General features: G+C 38.2%; 1 protein-coding gene across 1 annotated transcript in view; it reads left to right on the plus strand.

Annotated features, from left to right (window-relative positions):
* The window catches only part of LOC120542065 (anthrax toxin receptor 1-like), a 177879-nt gene that overhangs the window by 86019 nt on the left and 79728 nt on the right, over positions 1-12132 (plus strand). The window contains exons 3-7 of the mRNA XM_039774198.1: positions 3400-3471; positions 7178-7259; positions 7938-7971; positions 9682-9761; positions 9880-9948. Of these exons, the coding sequence (XP_039630132.1) occupies positions 3400-3471; positions 7178-7259; positions 7938-7971; positions 9682-9761; positions 9880-9948 (337 nt within the window). The remainder of the gene's footprint in view (positions 1-3399; positions 3472-7177; positions 7260-7937; positions 7972-9681; positions 9762-9879; positions 9949-12132) is intronic.

Below are 12132 nucleotides of genomic sequence, written 5' to 3' on the forward strand. Positions count from 1 at the left end.
TTTCCTTCGTAATTTTAAAATCTCATGTCCCCTCTTAATCTTCATTTGTTTAAACTATAAAGGTTCAGCTCTCGTTGTCTTCCATCTTAAATCATACTTCATATGTTGCAATCAGCCTAGTCACTATATTATTGGTGTTAAATCCAATTCCAAAAAAGAAAAAAATAAAACACTTACCCAGCCTGTTTGTTGATTTGTATATTAGGAAATTATATATTATAATGTATACATAAGGTTTAAACACTGGCACATCATTTGTATTCAGTTCTGACTGTTACTACAAAAGATACAATTTTAGTTGGTGTGTAAAATTTTTACAAGTAAATCTAATAATATCTTTTTTTTGTGTTTAAAAAGAATAGTTTCTCTTTGTACACTTTACTCCATTGCACTTTTACACTATGTGATTATAAAGTTGTGTCCCTCACATCATTTGTGTTTCAAGTCTATGTCCTTTCAACTGGCTCAAGCAACGTGGATCCCAGAATTGACTTGTTCACACAATGAAATCTAGAATTCCTTGTTTAGTCCCTGGTGCATTGCTGAGTCAAGCAAATGTCACTTATAGGACTTAATCCTTCAATGCAGGGCCTCATGTCTTGGGTCCTCCCTGTGTGGAGTTTGCATGTTCTCCCCAGGCCTGCATGGGTTTATTTCAGATGTTCCAGTTTCCTCCCATAGTCCAAATACATGCAGATTAGATAAATTGGGCAATGCTAAATTGGCCCTGACGTGTGGATATTTTCACGTATGTGTGTTCACCCTGCATTAGACTGACATCCTGTCCAGGATTTATTCCTGACTGGCCCCCTTTGCTATCCGAGTTAGGCTTCAGAACCCCCAGTGACCCTGGTCTAGTACAAGTTTCCCTGTTGCAACATTAGCAATGGGGCAGGAAGAATAAAATCAGCAGCAATATTTAGGTAAAATGGGTCTATAAATGGCTATCCTAAAAAAGGAGAATTCACATAAATTAGAGACAGCCAATGGAACACAATTAAACACAGAGTGGTAACAGAGTGTTGAAGGAATAAGAGAAATTTAAATGGAAATTTGAAAATTATTTGGATGTCTTATATGTTTTTGAAAATTAATTTTATATCAAAGTCAAACAGTGGGCAGGAGCTCTTATTAAAGCTGTACCTGATTTTTCTTTCTACAAATTGATCTATTGATTGATTTGGATCAATTTAGACTTAAAAAGTGCCTTTATCCTCCAGTGTATTGCTTTTATCAAGGTTCTCAAACCCATCCATCCATTCATTTTTAAATATTTTGTAGAAGAGAGGACATATCCCTTTAGCAATGAGTTAGAGCCCTGTCATCTAATCCCACACACACACACAATTTAGAGTTATCAATTAATTTGCAAAGGACTGGCGCCATGTTTAGGGATTCATCCTGCCTTGTATTTTATGCTTGCTGGGGTAGGCTCAAGCCCCCCTCAGAATCCTGCTCATGATTAAGCAAGCTTAGAAAATGGTATGGTAATTAATTTGCAACCACAACCCTCACTAGGAAAAACAGATACGAAAATGAAATTCATTAATTTGCATATCATATTGTGGCTGAAAAGTAGAAAACACAAAGAAAACTCTTATGAACAAGGCAAGAACTTGCTTCCACAAACATAGTATCTGGGACTGAGTGGGCCTGGAGCTGTCATTACATGACTTTTACAGCAAATCAGTTGGAGGCATCCGTCGCAGCACAGTCTGTCATATGCAGAGACTCAGTCCAACTAGTCTGTGCCTTGATAGAGATTTTTGAACATTGAAAACAGAAGAGAGACTTGTCTGAATGCTAAAAAGAAAAAAAGGGCAAAGACTGCAGCTAAACTTACTGTATTTTTAAATCATCTGTATGAGTAGTGGCTCCATCAGGGAGCATATTATTGTCTGTCAATAAAAGAGGCGAGCATGTGATATGTTAGAAATGTGAAACTGTACTGGAAAGTCACCGGTCATGTAATCTGACATCCTCTGACAACAAGATCAGCAACTGCAGTTGTCAAGTTTGACATCTGCTCTGATTAGAAGTCATGTAATGTGAAATTGGCTTAAGGCAGCTTACTACTATACCAACTAAAAAAGTTTAATATAGTATTTTATTAATAAATAGGCTTGAAATTGACAAATGCAAATAAGAAATATGCCTAGGAATTCAGCAGTTTCCCTAATGCCATTTTTTCCATTACATGGAAAATGGAGAAGTAGAACAATAATGGACTAGTATGCCATCCAGGGCTGAAATGGTGCCTTGTGTCTGTTGCAGCCAGAAGAGACTCCATCTCTCCGCAACCTAGACGCTGTGTTAAAATGTGTAACATTTCAGTTAAAATGATTACAGGCGTGCAGGTCAATTCTAAATTGTCATTAGGCTATCATCTTGAGGTGCTTTATTTACTATTATAATTGTCTTTTGATGAATTATGTTTTTATTGCAACTATAAATCTGCATATTTTGCTTGGTTGAAATGTGAGGGTGACCAAACTGTTGACAAACTCAATGTTTTCCTTTAAATGGTCTTCTTCTTCTTTCGGCTGCTCCCATTAGGATGATCATCTTCTTCCATATCTTTCTGTCCTCTGCATCTTGTTCTGTTACACCCATCACCTGCATGTCTTCTCTCACCACATCCATTAACCTTCTCTTAGGCCTTCCTCCTTTCCTCTTACCTGGCAATTCTATCCTTAGCATCCTTCTCCCAATATATCCCGCAGCTCTGTTCTGAACATGTCCAATCCAACGCAATCTTGTTAACCCGCAATCTTGTTGTTTACCCAGGCCTCAGCTGATCTGGTATAGTAATCTGTATTGGTGTCTGTATATTGATCTGGCAAAATTTTATACCGGATGCCCTTCCATGATGTAACCTTCCCCATTTATCCTGGCTTGAGACCAACATGAAGAAACACTCAGTTTTGTGCATCCCCTGTGGCTGGGTTGTTTTCTTTTAAATACTAAATAATGCAAATGTACATAAACATTAACAGAGTACAGGTCAAAATCAGATGCAAGGTAGGACCCTGACTTGGGCTAGGGTGCACTGCAAGTCCCTTACACGGTGTACGCATATAATGTTTTATATGTTTCTGGAAAATTACACAGATGACACAGTGGCACAGATCCATATTTTTAGTGGCAAAATTTCAGAGGTTTTTCTTTATTGTTGAAATGTAATCTGTTTTAAAGTGTGGGCTGATGTTGCCTGCCTTTCTTTAAAGTACACTTCAACATGTGTTTTCATTTTGAGGATTAAGTGCATGCATGTAGTGTAAAATAAAGAAAACATATTGAAGCTTCACACATATTGTTTGTCGCATTGTTTGTCTTATACTTCTTCTATTTTAAATGCAAAGATTCATATCTGTATTGCACTATTTGTGTGTTTTCCAGTCCCTTACTGAGAATGTCCTTCATAGTATTTTCTTCACGTGGAACAACAATCATGGATTTGACTGAAAACAGGTAAGTTAAGAGTTTTTGAACATATATCTTTCCTATATATATACTGTGATAAATAAATATTCTAATTTAAGTAACTAGCAATGAGCAAAACACACTGAAATTTAACCAGGTCTCATTTTGCATATAGTTTTTGCAACACTGGCAGTAAAATTTGTCTTTCAGTCAGCTTCACAATTATGAAACTTACTCAAAAGAGTTTTTGGCCAATTTTAAATGTTTTTAATGTTACAAAATATGAAATGTTTCTGCCTAAAGCCTTATTTACCCTTACCCTTACTTGTGTTTTTTTCCTGCAGCTTCATAAACTATATAATCTGACACACACCAGCAAAATCATTCACATCACCACAGAGGAGTGTATGCTGCATATTATCCATTTTAGGGAACACCAAAACACCCCACTGTGCACATTACTGCGCTTTCTCTGCAGAAAATCCTCACTATGTTGCAAACGTGTCCTTTCCAGTTTCCAATTCCTGTTAAAAAGGTTGAGTATATGCACTGTCTAAGCATTGTGGAGCTTCAAGTTTCTTTTCTGTCTTTGATGCACCTTTTAGATTGTGATTGTCATCATAATTGGCATTGGAAAAGAGTTTGATTGTACCACCCAAATATGTCTGGCAGCTCAACAAAATGTGTATTGTGACAAGACACAAATCCTGGGATTTTTTTTTTCACTGGTGATATTTATTAGAACACTGAAAGACAGGCAGATGTATGCGGAAATAATGCATGTAAATGTTTCCAGACAAGACTAATTGTCACTATTAGAGTCTCCATTTTAGTCAAAACCCGTACACATATGCTTTCTAAGATAATCCCCAAACTGTTCAAAATATTCAAAATGCAAAAACAGAGAAAATGCAGTACTCTTGAGATTTTGTGTAAATGAATTCCATTTCTTTTGGTTGAATGGCTGTTTAACAGAGTAATTTAAATGATCTATCTAACCAAATGCTGTAATTTTAACATGTACCTAGGGTTTTTCGCATTTAAAAAATATTTTATAAAAAAGAGATAAATAGGAATTGATTAGTGGTCAAATTTTTTCTTATGTTACTTTAAAATGATATCCTCCTCCTTACATTCTTTGTCAATGTTCTTTTTTATTGTTTCCAGCTGTCGGATATCCGCTACTAGTATAAGTCAGTTCTTCATTCCCAACACTTGCAGAGCAATTTAGAATTCACTCCCACCATAATAACATGCCTTTTTACAAGAAGAATTAACGGACTAAATCATGCAGGGAAAACATTTAAAGGAGAATATGCGTACTTCATTCAGAAAGCACTGCACTCCAGATGCAAAGGTATTTACAACAGCAGCGTCCACACGGTGACATATCCATACAGTTTAAACACACCTCTCTTTCTCTCTACAGTATATATATTGTGGCCTGCAGGGGACACACCAGCTCCCTAAACCTGACACAGACACACACAGACGTGTTTACAAGCACAACACATACTTTATTCTGCTGCAGGTAACACTTTCTTTTCGTTTCCCACCTGCACAGCACAGTACACTAAAGCACCAAGCACAGATTATAAAATACACAGCCATTTCTTTCTTTCTTTCTTTCTTTCTTTCTTTCTTTCTTTCGCAAGCTCCTTCCACTCCCTCCTGACTCTGGCTCCTAGAACAATGGCAAGAGACTTCTTTTATCCTGCACCCGGGAGTACTTCTAGTAGCCCATTACTGTGGTCCAGAAACACTTCCAGGTGAGATGGAATCCTGACAGCGCCCACGGAACCTAACAGGGCTGTGCCAAACCCCAAATCCCATGCTGTGCTGTGCCTGTTTAGTCCCCAGGTTCTTCCTTTATGAAGGCATATACATATATCTCTCTATTATAATAAAATAATCTTGGGTCGAGACGTGATATTCTCTGAGACATTTTAACTATCCGCAAGACAAGAAAGTGAGAGAAAAGGACATCTGCTGTACAGGCTTTTAAATGATTGATGCGCAGCGTGACATGCAGATCACGCAGAACGGCACAAAAAGCAGCAAGCCAGCTGATCGAGCATAGAGAAGGTAAAAACAATGTATTTGTTTCCCATTGTATCACTGTTTAATAGGGAGTTTCTGAGGAGCAAGCAAATCTCTTTAGTGTGCATTCAGCCCCCCTCAAAGCAACACAATAGGCAAAGACGCGAAGTGGCTGGCACGTAGCACACCCTGGGGTTGGGGGGAGGTATGAATAATTCATTCACTAAAGCTTTATTACTGGCAATTATCAAGAAATAAAAAATTAATGAAAGTGAATGAAATGAAAATAACAATCTCTTTGAATTGTATATCCCGTTAACCAAATCCGGGCGTGGGCAAGCAAAGCGAGCAGGGGTGGAGCCCCCTAGTATGTATATATTGTAACAAAGGCGCTATATAGGCACCTGACCTGACACAGATGGACACAGAGGCACGTATAAAAAGCACAAAGACTTTATTTTTCTTCAGCTGTGGGACACGTCTTCCCTGTGCCACACAGCCCTAACACAGTCCCAAAGCACAAACACAATACACTTCTCTTCTTTTACCACCACTCCTCCTCAAACTTCGTCTCCTTCCTCCCAACTCTGGCTCCTTGAGTGGTGGTGGCTGAGCCCTTTTATAGCCCACCTGGTCCTGATTGCACTTCCCGGTGGGGCTGAAGACTTGTCCAGCCAGGCTGTTGGAAGCAGACAGCCCCTCCTAGTGGCCACCCAGGGCCCCAACCAAGCTGTGGAGGACTCCATCTCCCATGGAGCCCTGCGGGGGGTTTGGGAATCACCGTCGGCCAGGGAGGCTGCCACCAAGCGTCCCGGGGGAGGTATTGGACAGCCCATGGTGGCTCCCCCGTAACATAAGCAGCAGGGGCGTCCCTGCCAGGCATGGGACCCAGCTGTCCTTCACAATATATATACTGTATACACAAGCTGGGTTGAAATCTAAGTAATCAGTGTATTTTGTAATTCAAATAGTAATAAAATGCATTGCATTTGTCATTTCAACAAATGGTGCATCAAAGACATCTGTAGTAATAAAATGTATTACTAGAAATATTTGTGATGCTCCATCTGTTGGAATAATAAATGCAATGCATTTTATTACTACAAAAGTTTGTAAAATGACCTCTGTTGGAATGACAGAGACATAGCAACCTGATGAACATATATGTAGATAAAGAAGAGGTGGCTTTTGAAAAATAGAGGTATAAGGGAAGGATGTATATAAAGAAGAGGAGACAAAGTACAAAATACAAAAAGTAACCATTCCTAGTGGCTGAGCTTTATTAAATTAGGTTAATCACTCTGTCTGCCAGGTGGAGGGGCTGACTCTCTTCCCAGTTACTTTACTTCCTCTAGCCCTGTTTCTCTTTCTTTCACCTATCATGCGTCTTGTGTAAAATTCCTGGTATCTCTTCTTCCCACTAGTTACGCACTTCCCAACAACTACAAGCTTACTTCTGTAATGTCTAAAAGGAGATTTTAAACCTTGGCCATGAATCTTTTCAGGAGACACCCTACTGGAATGACTTCAGTAACTCCATGGCAGTATTATCCTCACAGCCACAAGTGTCAATGTAATTGTAAATTCCCAGATCTCTATCTTATTGGATGAGACAACGCCCCAGCAGGCTTCTATTGGTCCTTATTTATTTACTTTTATAAATTGCAGGTGCTCTATCATTTTATAAGAATAACACTTTTTATACTTTTTTTAGGGAAAAAATACAGAAAGGACTGAATATTCTTAGGAGAGAGATCCCTGGAGGAGACACCTTTATGCATTTAGGATTACAGAAGGTATATTTTTAAAGTTGACTTTTTTCTTACGGATAGCAGAGTAGTGCAGGCCACAGGTCTGTCTGACTTCCTTGCAAATTATATCATTTTTTACATCTACTCTGCTTCTTCCTACCCTGATCCTGTACTCTGAGCCAGCATAGCATTAGTTAACAACACAGGAAGAGACTTAGGAACAGTGCAAGACTGACACAGTCCTGTTCGTGCTGTTTTTGTTGTCTTTTTAAGGCACCTGCTAAGGGCATACCCAGCCGGTATAACATAGACACCTCATTAAAGAGATGCTTTTAAATAAATTACCCTTTTCTCGCTTCCTAACTCAGTATTTGAGTTTGAGTGCTATATTCTCTACTTTGCATCTTGGATTGTTACTGTATTTTTAACATGAGTACATATAGAAAAAAAAAAGAATTGTAACACATAGAATTTACAGTAATAAGGGTTTGATGGCCGTAGGTGGTCTTTCATATCTTTGACTTTGACAAAGTGGTCCTTGTCTAAAACACTTTAAAAACCACTGCACTATAAAATATTCCAGCTTCTGTGAATCTGTGATGAAAAAAGCAGGTTCTGAAAATAAATGAGTGGAAGATTTTTTTTTGAGATATGTGTTTTTTATTTTTGATTTTTCCAGTTTCATCAGACTCTTTAATAACTCTGTACAAATTATGTTTGTAGGCAAATGAGCAGATATATCATGAGAATCAAAGTGGTAAGTGCTTTCCATCCCTGTTTTCATGTGGGATAATATATCAGTTAAGGAGTTATGATATTTTGCTATTTACATTTTTAATAACTTTCCACGTGCTGTGTTTCTCTATACTATTCTTCACTGAGTAAAGGTTCAGAGCACTTGCACATATTTACACATTTAATGCATTAACAGGAATAGTCAAACCATACCCAATTTATATACACATCCACAAAATATGTAAAAACCTTATTAAAATAAGGGAAAATTATGTTTAATTAACATAAAGTCATGAAATGTATATCTTTTCACATTGTAACTAAGATACTTTAGCTTGAAGGTGGCCGTTTTTGTCCCTATTGCTGAGGAAAGGTTGGCCAAGTTGGTCTTTAGCCATCCCTCTTTGAATGTGAAATGCTGAAATCTCCTATCCTCATTAAGCAGTGGGCTACTACAACTGTTGGTTTTTCTACCCTCTGACATTTTTGGGAGCTCTCCTCAGATGCTTCTCTTTCTTGCTTGCATTAGTATCTGCAGATTACGCTTCTAGGACACCACACATGACAGGGCATGAAAGGAATCAATTAGCAGCTTCTTGTCAGTGTAACTCCAGATGCAGAAATGCTTATTAATGTTATTGAGGTTATACATGCATGTCAAGGAACCACCATCATTTAGTTACTCGAAAACATGACAGCTCAGTTGACTAAAGAAAACAGCAGATGCTAACAGGCATTGTCTAGAGGTAGGCATACTTGGGTGGACAGAAAAGCTACTTTTTATTTTTCATTGCTAAGTACTTTTTCATTAAAAATTGAATAACTTTAATTGGATCATCCAGTTAGTCTTTTAAACTTTTGACGCACTATGAATGTTATCATTTAAAGAATTTATTATTTAAAAATAATTGTAATTGTTATAATTGATAGTCTACATAGGGCTGCACGGTGACACATGTCCAAAGAAATGCAGTTTAGGTGGATGGGCGATTCTACATTGGCCCTAGTGTGTGCTTGGTGTGTGGGTGTGTTTGTGTGTGTCCTGCGGTGGGTTGGCACCCTGCCCGGGATTGGTTCCTGCCTTGTGCCCTGTGTTGGTTGGGATTGGCTCCAGCAGACCCCCGTGACCCTGTGTTCAGATTCAGCGGGTTGGAAGATGGATGGATGGATCATCCAGTTAGTCTTTTAAACTTTTGACACACTATGAATGTTATCATTTAACATGTTATGTTATGTTATCATTTAAAGAATTTATTATTTAAAAATAATTGTAATTGTTATAATTGATAGTCTACATAGGGTGGCACGGTGACGCATGTGGGTAGCGCTGCTGCCTCACAGTTAGGAGACCTGGGTTCGCTTCCCAGGTCCTCCCGGCATGGAGTTTGCATGTTCTCCCTGTGTCTGCGTGGGTTTCCTCCGGGTGCTCCGGTTTCCTCCCGCACTCCAAAGACATGAAGGTTAGGTGCATTGGCGATTCTAAATTGTGCTTGGTGTGTGTGTGCGTGCCCTGTGGTGGGCTGGCACCCGGCCCGGGGTTTATTTCCTGTCTTGCGCCCTGTGTTGGGTGGGATTGGCTCCAGCAGACCCCCGTGACCCTGTAGTTAGGATATAGCGGGTTGGATAATGGATGGATGGATGGATAGCCTACATTTGTATTGGATACTGGAATCCAGTACAAATAAAAATATCACTTCACAAGCAGTTCTTATTATTCACTTCTTCACTTCAGGATTTCGGACTGCCAGTGTCATTATTGCACTAACGGATGGGGAACTGAATGAGCAGCAGTTCTATGAAGCACAGCAAGAAGTAAGTATGATGCATTAATATTTTATTTAAAAAGGTCTCTAAGAAATTAATATTTTATTTAAAAGATCATGTACAGAGGATCACTTTTCACTTTGTTTCTCCTTTGTTCATACTACAGGCTAACAGAGCACGGCAATTTGGAGCCATTGTCTATTGTGTGGGTGTTAAAGATTTTAATGAAACTCAGGTAAAGAGCCCCTTTCTTCAAGTTTCTTGAAATACATTGAAACACATTGAGGAGCTTAATTTAAAGGTCTTCTATCTTCAATGTTTGTTTTGTGTAAATGTAACATCAAATGGTGTAGAAAACACATTTATTATTTTATTTTACATCATTGGTCACTGTCTGTTAGAAAATAAGTTATGATTTCTGTACACAATTAAAATAAATACATTTGGGAAGTATCAGATTCTAGATTAGGCTCTTTATTTATTTGTTATATACTCGTATAGCACACTTTTACTCTTCTTTAAAAATACTAATAATAATTATGAACCCTTATGTATTTTCTTAAAAATACAATATTTTTAGGTGTATAATAAATTATGCTATCATTTAATTTTAGTAATGAATAAACTTTGCTGAATTCAGCAAAATATATTGAAGTCAAGAGTGAAGGAGAAGCTGAACTAATTTTGAGTGGCTTATACAGTAATAGTGCAATCATCGTTAAAGTGTAAGAAAATGTCTGCTAACCATGCTGAGCTGAGTTGGGAGACAACAGAGCCACTGTGACACCGTACCTACCTGAGAACAAAATAACAGAATTAAATATTAAATAAATATATAAATATAAAAATATAAATATATAAACCTTCCAGATTTTCCTCATCTTGCACCCTCATCCAAGCTGGAAAAAATATTGCTCAATCTCAAGGAATTAGACTCCATCTCTACAATATATAAAATCATTTTACAATCCCTTCCTTTCAAAGATCCAAGAGGACACTGGGAAAAAGATCTCTCAATTACTATATCAGAAAAGGAGTGGAAAGTAGCAATGCAGAGAATTCACTCGAGCTCCATATGCAAAGCATACAATTATACAACTCAAATTATATATCGAGCACATCTGTCTCGACTAAAACTCTCCAAAATGTTTCCAGGGCATGATCCAACTTACGAACGTTGCAACCAAGCCCCAGCCTCACTGGGTCACATGTTCTATGGCCTGCACCAAATTAACATTATTCAGGACAAAAATTTTTAATTACCTTTCAGATAGCCTTGGACTCACAATCCCTCCTAACCCATTAACAGCTGTGTTTGGGGTTCTTCCAGAGGGTCTTAAAGTGGAGAAAGACAAACAAATTGTGATTGCATCCACTACACTCTTGGCACACAGACTCATTCTGATAAACTGGAAGAACCCAAACTCTCCTCTTTTAAGTCAGTGGGAAACCGATGTGTTATACTATTTGAAATTGGAAAAAATCAAATACTCAGTTAGAGGATCCGTACAGACTTTTTTCAAAACATGGCAGGATCTAATCAGTAATATTTTAAAATAAGTTTAATAAAGCACAGAGAATTTATTAATTTAGGTATAATAATAATAATAATAATAATACATTTTATTTATATAGCGCCTTTCCCATGCTCAAGGCACTTACAGAATATAAGAAAGAACGGCAGGGTATACAGTATATAGCATAGTACAAAGCAAATTAATAAATAAGAAGATTAAGACAGTAAACTCAGAGAAAGCCTAACAGACAACAGAACTGATGGTCTAGCACACACATACAGGTTACATGAGCATCTTGACAGAGAGGTAAACTGAGAGAAGGGGAATGAAGTCAAATAGAGCTAAAAGCCTTCCTGAACAGATGAGTTTTAAGTTGTTTTTTAAAAGAATTCATGGAGTCAGCTGACCTGATTAATTTCGGTAGGTCATTCCAGAGTCTGGGCGCTATACAGCTGAAGGCCCTGTCACCCATGGAGTGAAGATTAGTGTGGGGCACAACAAGATTGCCAGAATCAGAGGACCTTAGTGGACGGGCAGGCACATAGTGATGGAGAAGGTCACTGATGTAGTTTGGCGAGGTTATTTAAGGCTTTGTAGGTTATTAGTAGGATTTTATATTCGATTCTGTAAGACACAGGGAGCCAGTGAAGACGGAGCAGGATGGGTGTGATGTGCTCGCTGCTGCTGGTTCGAGTAAGGACTCTTGCAGCTGAGTTTTGAATAAGCGGGAGCTGTGATATAAGATTAGAAGGGGCACCTGCCAGCAGCGAGTTACAATAATCTATGCGGGATGTGATAAAAGCATGGACAAGTTTCTCAGCATTAGAAAAGGAAGGAAGGAGCGAACACGGATATGTTACGGAGGTGAAAGTAGAAAGTTTCTTAATGTGATTTATGTGGTG

Source organism: Polypterus senegalus, chromosome 1 (genome assembly GCF_016835505.1).
Source record: "Polypterus senegalus isolate Bchr_013 chromosome 1, ASM1683550v1, whole genome shotgun sequence".
NCBI lineage: Eukaryota > Metazoa > Chordata > Cladistia > Polypteriformes > Polypteridae > Polypterus > Polypterus senegalus.